This window comes from Pan paniscus, chromosome 15, assembly GCF_029289425.2.
Source record: "Pan paniscus chromosome 15, NHGRI_mPanPan1-v2.0_pri, whole genome shotgun sequence".
In the NCBI taxonomy this organism is placed as follows: domain Eukaryota; kingdom Metazoa; phylum Chordata; class Mammalia; order Primates; family Hominidae; genus Pan; species Pan paniscus.
The window spans coordinates 103,140,386-103,155,041 of NC_073264.2; the positions used below are offsets into that span (position 1 = coordinate 103,140,386).

The following is a 14,656-nucleotide window of genomic DNA, read 5'->3' on the forward strand; positions in this document are numbered from 1 at the left end:
ACCATGACCTTGAAACGTACTCCACTGTTTTAACAAAGGTCTCAGTTCACATCCCCGGGAAGAAGGTGGCAACACAGTGGCCACCACACGGAGTAGTAGTCTGTGCCTACCGAGCCATCTCTTTCGCATTTGTGTGGAGCTTAGCAAGCTTTCTAAACAACTGAATAATTCTGTCAACTAGCACTGTGTAAGTAGGCCCTATCTGCTGCTATTGGTGGTGGTTACAAAGGAATCCACCTTACAGTAAGTGTTTATAGTATTTGTGTTATATTTACCAATAAAAAGGACTCACAAAACAGTAAAAACTTTGATCTGGGAGAAACAGTTGGCTTTTTTCCCCTAACTACACTTTACCTTTTTATTTTTTTCCCTTACACTTGAAAAATGTTTTCACTGTTGAATATTTCTATTTCCACCTTTGAATATTACTATTATTGGATATTCATCCCCAGAGCATACTTTTTAAAATACCAAGTCCCAGAGAAGCAAATGAGTGTTTCTAAATTGATACAATTACAGTCATGCACTGCAAAATGACATTTCAGTCAACGACAAGACCACATATACAATTGTGGTCCCGAAGATTACAATACCATATTTTTACTGTACCTTTTCTATGCCGACATATGTTTAGATACACAAATACTTACCATTGTGTTCCAGTTGCCTACAGTATTCAGTACAGTAACCATGCTGTACAGATTTGTAGCCTGGGAGCAATCGGCCATGCCACATAGCCTAGGTGGGCAGCGGTCTGTCATCTAGACTTGTGTAGGTACATGCTGTGGAGTTTGCAGTGATAGAATCGCCTCACCGTGATTCTCAGAACGTATCCCTGTTGTTAAGCAACACATGACTATCTAGTGGAGACGAAGTTGGAATTCTTGTTTAGTGTAAAGCACTGGCAGGTGGCACAGACTTACCTGACCTTAGTCAACCTAAATCATTGCCTGACAACTGATAACCTGAGTGGTATCACTGCTTCAGTGGTGCTAGTTTCTCGGGTCTCAAGGTCGTTATATTGAGACATCGTCATATACTTACGCCAAACCAGATGAACGTTCGTTGAGTACCTGTTGTGTGTTCAATCCCTGGGCACCAGGGACCCAGGAGGAGGTGAAGCAGCACCTGCTGTCTGACTTATGTTCTTTTGGGGAAGGCACAAATGACAAACATGACATTATACAAGACCATGTCTGATAATCAAGTGACAGACATTGTAGTTCAGACTGAAGTAGTTTAGTAATTTAGAGAGAGAAGGTGTTGAGTATCAAAACTATTTTATTGAGGCCAGACACAGTGGCTCACCCCTGTAATCCCAGCACTTTGGGAGGCCAAGGTGGGCAGATCGCTTGAGCTCTGAAGTTCGAGACCAGCCTGGGCAACATGACGAAACCCCATCTCTATAAAAAGTACAAAAATTAGGCCGGGTGTGGTGGCTCATGCCTGTAATCCCAGCACTTTGAGAGGCCGAGGCAGGCAGATCACGAGGTCAAGAGATAGAGACCATCCTGTCCAACATGGTGAAACCCCATCTCTACTAAAAATACAAAAATTAGCTGGGCATGGTGATACATGCCTGTAGTCCCAGCTACTCGGGAGGCTGAGACAGGAGAATCGCTTGAACTCGGGAGGTGGAGATTGCAGTGAGCCGAGATGGCATCACTGCACTCCAGCCTGGCGACAGAGTGAGACTCCGTCTCAAAAAAAAAAAAAAAAAAATACAAAAATTAACTGGGCATGATGGTGCACGCCTGTGGTCCCGGCTACTTGAGGGGCTGAGGCGGGAGGATTGCCTGAGCCCAGAATGTCAAGTGAGCCATGTCGCCATCGCACTCCAGCCTGGGTGACAGAGTGAGACCCTATCTCAAAAAAACAAAAAGCAAAGGACTTGGCATGGTGGCTCACACCTGTAATCCCAACACTTTGGGAGGCTGAAGCGGGTGGATCACCTGAGGTCAGGAGTTTGAGACCAGCCTGACCAACATGCTGAAACCCATCTCTACTAAAAATATATAATTAGCTGGGCTTGCTGGCGCATGCCTGTAATCCCAGCTACTTGGGAGGCTTAGGAGAATTGCTTGAACCCGGGAGGCAGAGGTTACAGTGAGCCAAGGTTGTGCCATTACACTGCAGCCTGGGCAGTAAGAGTGAAACTCTGTCTTAAAAAAATTTTTTTTATTGAAAAATAGATTGCTGAGTAGAAATGAAACCTTTCTTTCACAGAATGTCGTTCATGAGCTAAGAATAACCAATCAGGTAATCTACTTGAATCCACCAATTGAAGAGTGCAGATACAAGCTGTATCAGGAAATGTTTGCCTGGAAGATGGTTGTACTGTCTCTCCCCAGGATCCAGAGTCAGAGGTACCAGGTAAGCCTTTGGCGACTTGAGGCACACGCCTCTGACCAGGCCTCTCATGGGCTCTGTGCTACCACTTCTTCATGGTGCTTCTTTAGATAAGCTCTTGATGTTGTTTACAAACTCCAGACATCCCAGGGGAAGGTTAGGGAGGCTTTTTGTGCCCTGACCTTTTTTTCCAACTAGTTACTTGGCATTTGTAGCTTGGTCTCAGTAGTCTCTTCGAACTTCTGTCCATGAGCATCTTTGGGAATCTCAATTCCTGCTTCTCCCTCTCCTCCCCACCCCCCACTTTTTATTAGGGGAATTTTAAAACATACACAAAAGTTGAGGGAATCAAGAGCCCCCCACCACACAGCTTTATCAATATGTGGACAATGTTATTTATATTTTCTTCCCTACCTCTCCACCCCCACCAGATTATCTTGAAGCAAATCTCAGATATAATATACTCTTAGTATATTTTTAGAACAAAAGGAAATCTCAAAAGACCATTTAGTCCCCAGTGTCACTTCTAAACAGAACCAGTGGCTTTCATAAAAAAAGATGGCACAACTTCTGCTATTGCAGACTCTTCCAGAATTTAGTGATCTTCTTAAGACATTAACCGTTTTCTTAACTTTGAATATAAACTCAGATCTTTAAGGATTTTTTTTGAGGTAGTTAATTGCCTACGGCTAAAATCGTGGTGATGTTTCACCTAATGCTGGGCACTGTCCAGCTAATCAGAACCAAGCTATGGATATTGGCTTCTGCCCTTCAAGGAGTCTACATACAATCCTTAGCATCATTCTCATCATGTTACTCCTGTTTTTAACCAGCCGTGTTTCTATTTGCATTGTTCTCTTGCTTATCTCCAAATTTAACAAACTAAAGCCAGCAGTCTCCTTTTTCCCTAGAGCCCATCCCCTCACTCTCGTTTAGCTGTTCTGCCCTCTCTTCTGGGTCTTCTTTCAGTACCTAAACGGGACCCCATGTCCCCTGCAATCTTCATAAGGAAGCTCCCTTCTCAGGCACTCATCCAGCCTCCTCCAGCACTGCTCTGTGTGATCGCCCATAGCCCCACCCTGCTGACTAGGGGGCTTCTCTGTCCTTGTCTCACCTCTTAACTGCAAGACTTGATGGAGGCTCCCTCCTGCGTGATGCTCTGGACTCTTCAAAACACCGTGCCTCCTGGTTCTCCTCCCACCTCAGTGGCTGGTCTCCTTTCTCGGTTCCTCTTTTGCCTTCCCCTTAAACTCCCTCTAAATGTTCTGTTCCCTCTCCACTCCTGTGCACTCTCTTTGTGGTCTCATCTAGTCTTGTTGACTTTAAATGCCACCTGCAGGCTGACAGCTCTGTGTTCGTATCTCCAGCTGACCTTTCTCCCTACTCCAGGCTTGTCTGGGCAGCTACTAGCATGGCATCTCCACTTGGCTATCTCGGAGTCGCGTCACACTGAGCACCTCTTGAGCCCTGCCTCCCCAAGTTTGATCTTCCCTCAGTCTTTCACTTCCCATCCTTCAGCTCATTCAGGCCAAAAATCATGGTATTGTCCTTGATTCCTATTGTGTGTCTCTTGAAAATGAATGCTGAGCTGTTTCACTGGCACCACTCCATACAAGGTACCATCACCTCTCACTTGGATTATTAATATTCCCTCCTATCTGTTCTCTCTGCCTTTGCCTCCCTAAAATCTGTTTTCAACACAGCAGCCAAAGCCAGTTTTAGATTCTAAGTCAATCCTGACACTCTTTTCGGAGCCCTTGAATGACTTCCTATCTCACTCATCATGAAAGTCAAAGCCCCAGTGGCTTGCTGGGCCCGTGTAATGTGTTGCTTATTGTTTCTCTGACTTCAGCTCCTGCTGCTTCTCCCTTCACTGGCTCTGCCCCATCACACTGGAGTCTTGCTGGTCCTCAAACATGCCGGTAGACTCTTGCCCCGCGCCTTCACATTTGTTGATCTCAACTCAGAATCCTTGATGGCAAATAATCACAACTTACCCCTCTCCTCCTGGTTTCTCGCAACTTTCCCCTTCTCAGCAAGGCCTTTCCTGACGTCACTACTGAAAATGCAGCCTTCCCCATGCTGCGCCCACACTCCCTCTCCTTCTCACTCTTGCTCCGTAGTTCTCTCTCACCACCTGACATTCTGTGTGTTTTGCTTATTCCCTAATCGCGTCTCTCCTCCCATAGAGTGTAAGTCCCTGTGAGCAGGGATTTTTATCTGCTTGTTGTACCTAGAATAGTGCCTGGCACATAACAGGCACTCAGATAGTTAAAATGAGCAAATGGCTTCGTGCACTTTTCAGCTGTTTTTGCATTGCCAAATTTCTCTGTTGTCATTAATGTTCTTGTATTGGTTTGATGAGTTAAATATAAGTAGGCTTTCTGGTTACTTGTGGCCAGGGTAAGTGGATGTTATCCCTTAAATGCCATTTTGGTCATGAGCTTTTCTTTCAGTTCATTTTAATTAAGTAAAAGGTGACACTTAGATTACCGTTTTCATATACACTACTTGCATTCATTTCGGCTTTGGTTGGCTAGGTGGGTGTACATTACGAATTGACTGAGGAAGAGAAATTCTATCGGAATGCTTTAACACGGATGCCTGATGGCCCTGTTGCCCTGGAAGAGTCGTATTCTGCTGTCATGGGCATTGTATCTGAAGTTGAACAGTATGTCAAGGTAAGAAACTCCTAATTTCATTCAAATGTGCATATGGTCTATTCTAGACACTTAAGAGTATAAGATATAAAGAACATGGAGCTAAAAGGTCTTGACTGTATGTATGGTTCACTAGATACTATTTGCTGTTTCAAAGCAGAGAGTAAATGATAGGATACATCTTTTTGAGTTTTAACCATGACGTTCGAGAATCTTTTTTGATATGAAAATTCTGAGAGTCTGAAGTGAGAATTTCTGTAATAGTGGTGAAAGACATGAACCTTCTTAATGGAATGTGAACATAAGAGGTGCCAGTATTCTACAAAATGAAAACTCAAACTATTATTTAACTGTGTTCTTCATTTGCAGGTTTGGCTTCAGTATCAGTGTTTATGGGATATGCAAGCTGAAAACATCTATAACAGACTTGGAGAAGATCTCAACAAATGGCAGGCTCTCCTGGTCCAAATAAGGAAGGCCAGAGGAACCTTTGACAATGCAGAAACGAAGAAAGAGTTTGGACCAGTAGTTATAGATTATGGCAAGGTGAGCCCTGCTGTGTGGTTGAAAGGTGTCAAGGGTAGTGTAAAAGCAACATTTCTGTTAGACTGATATTCATTTGAAGGATAAACACGCCAGCAGGAAAGAGCTGATGATGTGTTGTGTGCTATTTCACCCTCAGGTACAATCTAAGGTGAACTTGAAATATGACTCTTGGCATAAGGAGGTTCTTAGCAAATTTGGGCAGATGCTAGGATCAAACATGACGGAATTCCATTCCCAGATCTCAAAGGTGAGGACATAGGATTCTGCCTCTGTAACCAGTCTACTGGTGAACCCCGGCTCTGTGATGAAATACTCCCCTCTCTCTGAACAGTCCCGCCAAGAGTTGGAGCAGCACTCAGTAGACACGGCCAGCACCTCCGATGCAGTGACCTTCATCACCTATGTGCAGTCTTTGAAACGGAAGATCAAGCAGTTTGAGAAGCAAGTTGAGGTGAGCTCTGTGGATATTTAAAATTTTTTGGCTGGGCGTGGTGGCTCACGCCTGTAATCCCAGCACTTTGGGAGGCCGAGGCAGGCGGATCACGAGGTCAGGAGATCGAGACCATCCTGGCTAACACGGTGAAATGCTGTCTCTACTAAAAATACAAAAAATTAGCCGGGTGTGGTGGTGGGTACCTGTGGTCCCAGCTACTCAGGAGGCTGAGGCAGGAGAATGGCATGAACCCGGGAGGCAGAGCTTGCAGTGAGCCGAAATTGTGCCACTGCATTCCAGCCTGGGCAACAGAGTGAGACTCCGTCTCAAAAAAAAAAAAAAAAAATTACACTAGATCTCTAGTTTAATTTGGCTTCTATAGTATTTTGCATTCTAAGAGAATGACCTGACTCAACCCTTAAGGCACTCTTTTCTTAGCATGGCCCACAGATCATCTCTGTTACAACAGCCTGATGTGCTTGTTAAAACTTAGTGTAGGCCGGGCACGGTGGCTCATGCCTGTAATCCCAGAACTTTGGGAGGCCAAGGTGGGCAGATCACCTGAAGTCAGGAGTTTGAGACCAGCCTGGCCAACATAGTGAAACCCCATCTCTACAAAAAATATACAAAAAATTACCTGAGTGTGGTGGCATGTGCCTGTAGTCCCAGCTACTCGGGAGGCTGAGGCAGGAGAATCGCTTGAAGCTGGGAGGCGGAGGTTGCAGTGAGCTGAGATTGTGCCACTGCACTCCAGCCTGGGCGACAGAGCAAGACTCTATCTCAAAAAACTAAATAAATAATGAAAAACTCAGTGCAGATACTGGGCATCTAGGTTTTTCTTTTCTTTTCTTTTCTTTTTTTTTTTTGAGATGGAGTCTCGCTTTGTCACCCAGGTTGGGGTACAGTGGTGTGATCTCGGCTCACTGCAGCCTCTGCCTCCTAGGTTCAAGCGATTCTCCTGCCTCAGCCTCCCGAGTAGCTGGAATTACAGGCGCCCACCACCATGCCCGGCTAATTTTTGTATTTTTAGTAGAGACGGGGTTTCTCCTTGTTGGCCAGGGTGGTCTCGAACTCCTGGCCTCAAGTGATCTGCCCACCTTGACCTCCCAAAGTGCTGGGATTACAGGCATGAGCCACCATGGCCGGCCAAGTATCCTTTTAATAACTTGGAATAAAGGGTGAAGCCCAGCTCCACCTTGCTTTGTATCCTGTCCGGGGCCGTCCGGATGCAGTGGAGTGCAACACCCAGACCAGCTGCGGTGGGCTCTCAGAGGATGTTGCCCTCTGGCCACGATGTCTTAGGATGGATGGTTTTAGGAGAAGAGCACATGTATTGATCTTCTGTGTTTTGTTTTGTTTGAGGCAGCATCTCACCTGTCACCCAGGCTGGAGTGCAGTGGCAGGATCCTAGCTCACTGCAGCCTCAATCTCCCGGGCTCAAACAATCCTCCCACCTCAGTGTCTTGAGTAGCTGGGACTACAGATACATGCCACCATGCCTGGCTAATTTTTTTCTTTTTAAGTAGAGATGAAGTCCTGCCATGTTGCCCAGGCTGGTCTTAAACTCCTGGACTCAAGTAATCCACCTGCCTCAGCCTCCCAAAGTGCTGGGATTACAGGCAAGAACCACTGTGTCTGGCCAGTCTTACGTGTTTTATAACTATAAAGTGCCTTCTCTTTCATGGGGCTCTAATTAATAATTTCTATCATTGTTATAGAAGAAAAAACTTGATTTATTTTTTAACTCTCAAAGCTCTACCGCAATGGCCAGCGCTTACTGGAAAAGCAAAGGTTCCAGTTCCCACCTTCCTGGCTTTATATTGACAACATCGAGGGAGAGTGGGGAGCCTTCAATGACATCATGCGGCGAAAGGACTCTGCCATTCAGCAGCAGGTGGCAAACCTGCAAATGAAGATTGTCCAGGAGGATCGGGCCGTGGAAAGCCGCACCACCGACCTGCTGACTGACTGGGAGAAGACCAAGCCTGTCACGGTGAGTCCCGCCAGGTGGGGATGCAGGAGACTCCTCACCCAGCAGTGTGATTTGGTGACTTTCTTTCAAGCCTAAAAGGCCTTGCTGTGACTGAGCTTTCTAGTATTGAAGACTCTTTTCCTTTTTGTAGTTAAAAAAGCAGATGGAGATAGCAAATGTGAAAATATGAAGCCCAGCTTAGACCTCTTTTTACTCAGAATGGCATTCAGTAGCTGGTTTTAAGGATTAAAGTTTTTCTGTTCTTAGATCATTCTCTTACGTAGATATGCGCAGAAATTAGAGTTTAATTTCCTGTAGACAAAGGCCAAGCTTTCCACTGCTGCTGCTAGTTAATTTAATTTTGGTTGGATGGTCTCTGTTTTTGCCAGTGCTGCCAGTGGATTGTGGGGAGGCAGGTTCTGTTGTCTTCGTCATTGTAGCCATTTAAACCTTCCACCACCCAGAAACTGCCACATCCACTTTTCTTCATGCATTCAAGTATTTATTGAGCACCGACTGTGTTCCAGGCCTTGTTCTAGGTCATTGAGATATAGCAGTGAGTGAAAAGGACAAGAGCCTCCTACCTTCATGGAATCACACTCAGTGGGAGAGAGAAAAAAAATGAGCAAGAAGAGACAGGAAAGGCAGGTGGTGGTGCTGCTGCGACAGAAGCAGATGAGAGGGCGCTGGCTCAGTGGCTACTGCTGTGCCTGGGAGGGTGGTGTGGAAGGGGACTGGCAACTCATGCTGATAGCAGAGGTGATGTAGATAACAGTGTGTGGTTACTGGAAGTGGAATTCAAAATTTTATTTATTTTATTTTTTGCTCCCTTTGTTATTTTTATTTGTTATTTTCTAAGAGTGCATGAAATTATCTGGAGAGCATATAAATACGAATGCCTGGACCCCTCTCCCCTCTATAAACGCTGATCCGATAATACAAATGCCTGGACCCCTCTCCCCTCTATAAGCGCTGACCCGATAATACAAACGCCTGGACCCCTCTCCCCTCTATAAACGCTGATCTGATGATACAAACGCCTGGACCCCTCTCCCCTCTATAAACGCTGATCTGATGATACAAATGCCTGGACCCCTCTCCCCTCTATAAGCGCTGATCCGATAACACAAACGCCTGGACCCCTCTCCCCTCTATAAACGCTGATCCGATGATACAAACGCCTGGACCCCTCTCCCCTCTATAAGCGCTGATCCGATAATACAAACGCCTGGACCCCTCTCCCCTCTATAAACGCTGATCCGATAATACAAACGCCTGGACCCCTCTCCCCTCTATAAACGCTGATCCGATAATACAAACGCCTGGACCCCTCTCCCCTCTATAAACGCTGATCCGATAATACAAACGCCTGGACCCCTCTCCCCTCTATAAACGCTGATCCGATAATACAAACGCCTGGACCCCTCTCCCCTCTATAAACGCTGATCTGATGATACAAACGCCTGGACCCCTCTCCCCTCTATAAACGCTGATCTGATAACACAAACGCCTGGACCCCTCTCCCCTCTATAAACGCTGATCTGATAATACAAACGCCTGGACCCCTCTCCCCTCTATAAACGCTGATCTGATAACACAAACGCCTGGACCCCTCTCCCCTCTATAAACGCTGATCCGATGATACAAACGCCTGGACCCCTCTCCCCTCTATAAGCGCTGATCCGATAACACAAACGCCTGGACCCCTCTCCCCTCTATAAACGCTGATCCGATAATACAAACGCCTGGACCCCTCTCCCCTCTATAAGCGCTGATCCGATAATACAAACGCCTGGACCCCTCTCCCCTCTATAAACGCTGATCTGATAACACAAACGCCTGGACCCCTCTCCCCTTTATAAATGCTGATCCAATTGGGTTATGGTGGGTCCCAGGCGATTGGTTTGTTTTCTTTATAATTTTCAAATTTTTATTTATTTAGAGAATATAAGCGTAGAAAAGACAAATGGAAAAGATGTGAACATATTTTGAATATTAATCTGTTTTTCTCATTTGGGGATGTAAGTTTCCCACAGTAGGCCTAATGACAATGACAGATTTAGCCTTCCACAAAGATCTGCTGGTTAATTGTCCCATCCTGCCTGTAACTGTTTCCGTGCTGCTGGGCCCCTGCAGGTTCTACTGTGTGCTTAATTTTGATTTGATGGTCTCTGCTTTTGCCAGTGCTGCTGTTACTGCTAGGTTATGAGTGCTTGCTCCAGTGGAGGAGTTGAATATTAATCAATAGCAAGATTCTGGTCATCAAAATTTGAATATTTCTCATCACCTCACCTTGGTGCCAGTAATGTGTTAGAGTTAAAACTTTTTCTTTTTTTTTTTTTGAGACAGAGTCTTGCTCTGTCTCCCAGGCTGGAGTGCAGTGGCGCAATCTCCGCTCACTGCAAGCTCTGCCTCCTGGCGTCATGCCATTCTCCTGCCTCAGCCTCCTGAGTAGCTGGGACTACAGGCTCCCACCACCACGCCTGGCTAATTGTTTGTATTTTTTAGTAGAGACGGGGTTTCAATGTGTTAGCCAGGATGGTCTCGATCTCCTGACCTCATGATCTGCCCACCTTGGCCTCCCAAAGTGCTGGGATTATAGGCGTGAGCCACCGCACCTGGCCAAAAATTTTTTTTGAGGCAGAGTCTCACTGTGTCGCCCAGGCTGGAGTGCAGTGACATGGTCATAGTTCACTGAAGCCTCCGTTTCCTGGGATCAAGCGTTGTAGCTGGGACTACAGGCGTGCCCCACCATACCTAGCTTACTGTTTATTTTTAGCAGAGATGAAGTCCCAGGCTGGTCGCAAACTCCTGAACTCAAGCAGTCTCCCCGCCTTCACCTCCCAAAGTGCTAGGATTACAGGCGTTAGCCACCACGTCCAGCCTAAGTAAAATGTTTTTTGAAATCTTGCCTTAGTGGAAAACAGTAATATTTTGTACACCTCTCAACAGTTATTAAAATGAAAAGGAAGTATGCAAATGGTAGTGTTAATGCTGAAGTAGAGTCTGTTTCTGGTGATTTCTCATTCCTCTCTTGGCTGGGTAACTGATGTAACAACTGTGTTCTCTGGGGAAGTTGTGGCTGGCAGGCCCCGGAGGTTTGTCCTCTTCTATCACTGGGGATGTGCACTTGAGGCCGAGTCTGTGCTGCCTCTTCTCCCGCCTTCCAGGGTACTGAATAAGACAACGGCTAAATCAAGAGATTTTCCACCATTCTATTTTATTTATGTAAAATGTTCATGTAAAAATTAAATTCACTACTGTACACACATCCAAAGTGGACATCTTGTTGAATGTTTCCTTATGAAGATGTGTGCAAAGAATCCGAAACGTCTAGAAGCCCTGCAGGCTCTGTGCACCATTTTAAAGCCTAAATGCTCATCTCTCCTGAGACATTGTGCTCCAATTCTCTGTGCTCTGACTGCTTTCAGGGCAACCTTCGCCCAGAAGAGGCACTTCAGGCTCTCACCATATATGAGGGGAAGTTTGGTAGGCTGAAGGACGACAGAGAGAAGTGTGCAAAGGCCAAGGAGGCGCTGGAATTGACAGATACTGGGCTTCTCAGTGGCAGTGAAGAGCGCGTGCAGGTATGAACCACTGGGGAGCGGGTGGAGAATCCCGCTCCCCACCCGGACTCTGCCATTGACTTTGTTCATCCTCAGGGCCCTGCCAGATTCTGGGGTGATTTCTATTTCCAAAGTCAACTGCTTTACTATTCTCAATCGCAGGTGGCCTTAGAAGAATTACAGGACCTCAAAGGCGTTTGGTCAGAACTTTCTAAGGTTTGGGAGCAAATCGATCAGATGAAGGAGCAACCTTGGGTTTCAGTACAGCCTCGAAAGGTATATCATGAAATCGGTGTTTGTGTATGTCTATTTTAACAGTTACAGGCTTTATTTAGGAACGTGACAAGTCAAGTTTGTGTATTTGTATTGTGAGTTCATAAGATGTCATTTAATGTCCTGCATGTCATTTACATTATTCGTCCAAAATACTGTAAAACTTATTTTGAAACCTTTTTTTTTGAAACGGAGTTTCGCTCTTGTTGCCCAGGCTGGAGTGCAATGGCACGATCTCGGCTCACTGCAACCTCCGCCTCCCAAGTTCAAGCGATTCTCCTGCCTCAGCCTCCCTAGTAGCTGGGATTACAGGCATGTGCCACCACGCCCGGCTAATTTTGTATTTTTAGTAGAGACGGGGTTTCTCCATATTGGTCAGGCTGGTCTCGAACTCCCGACCTCAAGTGATCTGCTCGCCCGGCCTCCCAAAGTGCTGGGATTACAGGCATGAGCCACCGTGCCTGGCCTGAAACCATTTTTTAAAGAAATATTTCACCATTTAAAGAAATGTTGGCAAGCTAAATAGCATCTTATGTTTCTCTCGACAGCTTCGACAAAATTTGGATGCCCTCCTGAACCAGCTGAAAAGCTTCCCTGCCCGGTTGCGACAGTATGCGTCCTATGAGTTTGTTCAGAGGCTTCTGAAAGGTTACATGAAGGTAGGTGGCCAGTATCGCACGGTGATGAGTGTCCATTAGAAACGCACCTGCACAGATCACTTTGTTTACTTTCTCCACAGATAAATATGCTGGTGATTGAACTGAAATCCGAAGCACTTAAAGACCGCCATTGGAAACAGCTCATGAAAAGGCTTCATGTTAATTGGGTTGTTTCTGAGCTAACCCTTGGCCAGATCTGGGATGTTGACTTGCAGAAAAATGAAGCGATTGTCAAGGATGTACTGCTTGTGGCACAAGGGGAGATGGCTTTGGAAGAATTTTTGAAGCAGGCGAGTAATAGGACTGAACGGCTGCTTTACGTTATGTTTCGGGCTGTTACATAGATCTGAGCTATGTAAAAATGGAGCCTTGTCATCTGTGGTCCTTTTGGTTCTCATAATGCTGGGTCCCTTGTGCAGCTAGTGAATGCCCACATATTGATAACGTGCATCTTTCTGGTTTGAATTCAGATAAGAGAAGTGTGGAATACTTATGAACTAGACTTGGTTAATTATCAGAACAAGTGCCGCTTGATCCGTGGCTGGGATGACCTCTTCAACAAGGTCAAAGAACACATCAACAGCGTCTCGGCCATGAAGCTCTCTCCATATTACAAGGTGCTGTTGCTGGGGAAGCTTTCCCTCCCCACCAGTGGTCTCCCACGCTTTCACTGCAATGCCTTTTCACTGACAGTTACTAGGTACCTGTTTTTTATTGTATTTTTTGAGACAGGGTCTCACTCTGTCTCCCACGCTGGAGTGCAGTGGTACCATCACAGCTCACTGCTGCAGCCTCGACTTCCTGGGCTCAAGTGATCCTCCCACCTCAGCCTCCAGGTAGCTGGGACCGCAGGCACATGCTACCATGCTGGGCTAGCTTTTTATTTTTTGTAGAGACAGCATCTCACTATATTGCCCAGGCTGATCTCGAACTCCTGGGCTTAAGCAGTCCTTCTGCACTGGCCTCCTAAAGTGCCGGGATTACAGGCGTGAGTCACCACAACCAGTCAATACTTGTTTTTTTGTTTGTTTGCTTGCTTTTTTTTTTTTTTTTCTCTTTTTGAGATGGAGTCTCGCTCTGTCACCCAGGCTGGAGTGCAATGGCACGATCTCGGCTCACTGCAACCTCTGCCTCCCGGGTTGAAGTGATTCTCCCGCCTCAGCCTCCCAAGTAGCTGGGATTACAGCTACCTGCCACCATGCCTGGCTAATTTTTGTATTTTTGGTTGAGACAGGGTTTCACCATGTTTGCCAGGCTGGTCTCAAACTTCTGACTTCAGGTGATCCACCCGCCTCGGCCTCCCAAAATGCTGGGATTACAGGCGTGAGCCACCACACCCGTCTACTTGTTGTTTAAAATGTGAATCAGATTACTTCATGAGATCCTGATCTGTGCTTTTTCAGTGAGTTTTGGCATATCTGTGAGTAGAAGGGTCAGCAGTTTACCTCTCCCTCTTGTCTGCCCACCAGGTTTTTGAAGAGGATGCTCTCAGCTGGGAAGATAAGCTGAACAGGATCATGGCTCTCTTTGATGTGTGGATTGATGTGCAGAGGCGGTGGGTCTACCTGGAAGGTATCTTCACAGGCAGTGCAGATATCAAGCACCTGCTGCCAGTGGAAACCCAGCGGTTTCAGAGGTATGGCCTCCAGCCAGAGAGCCAAATTTGCCAGCGGCTAGTGACTATTCTACACAAAGGCTGACGCATGTTTTAATTTCATTTGTAGCATCAGCACTGAGTTTTTGGCTCTCATGAAAAAAGTGTCCAAGTCTCCCCTTGTTATGGATGTTCTGAACATCCAGGGAGTACAGAGGTCTCTGGAAAGATTGGCAGACCTGCTAGGAAAGATCCAGAAAGCATTGGGAGAATATCTGGAAAGAGAGCGGTCATCTTTCCCCAGGTAAGATCCTTGCTTTGACTTGGCCTGGAGTCAAGTTGAATTTCAGTTGTGCATTTTTCCAGTGATCTTCTTTCCCTTCTGGGCCTGTGTTTGTTAGTTTTGACATCAAGGATTTTGTTAGCCAATAATACATATAATGATTACCATTCCCTTCCCTGTCATGCAGTGATTACTGATTGTACCTACCTTGGATTTTTAAAATTGTGCTACCTTGGATTTCTTAAATCCTTAATTTAACTATCATCTACCCTCCAAGGCAGCTTGCATTGCATCTCTTCAGTGTTTATCTCTGGCAGTTTT

At 46.0% G+C, this 14,656-nt stretch overlaps 1 protein-coding gene across 1 annotated transcript in view; it reads left to right on the plus strand.

The window, feature by feature from the left end:
- DYNC1H1 (dynein cytoplasmic 1 heavy chain 1) overlaps positions 1-14,656 on the plus strand; it is an 86,312-nt gene that overhangs the window by 23,743 nt on the left and 47,913 nt on the right. The window contains exons 11-23 of the mRNA XM_034938173.3: positions 2,227-2,373; positions 4,890-5,030; positions 5,379-5,555; positions 5,692-5,802; positions 5,887-6,006; positions 7,742-7,981; positions 11,392-11,547; positions 11,689-11,802; positions 12,348-12,458; positions 12,539-12,748; positions 12,929-13,075; positions 13,928-14,094; positions 14,183-14,356. Coding sequence (XP_034794064.1) covers positions 2,227-2,373; positions 4,890-5,030; positions 5,379-5,555; positions 5,692-5,802; positions 5,887-6,006; positions 7,742-7,981; positions 11,392-11,547; positions 11,689-11,802; positions 12,348-12,458; positions 12,539-12,748; positions 12,929-13,075; positions 13,928-14,094; positions 14,183-14,356 — 2,015 coding nt within the window. The remainder of the gene's footprint in view (positions 1-2,226; positions 2,374-4,889; positions 5,031-5,378; positions 5,556-5,691; positions 5,803-5,886; positions 6,007-7,741; positions 7,982-11,391; positions 11,548-11,688; positions 11,803-12,347; positions 12,459-12,538; positions 12,749-12,928; positions 13,076-13,927; positions 14,095-14,182; positions 14,357-14,656) is intronic.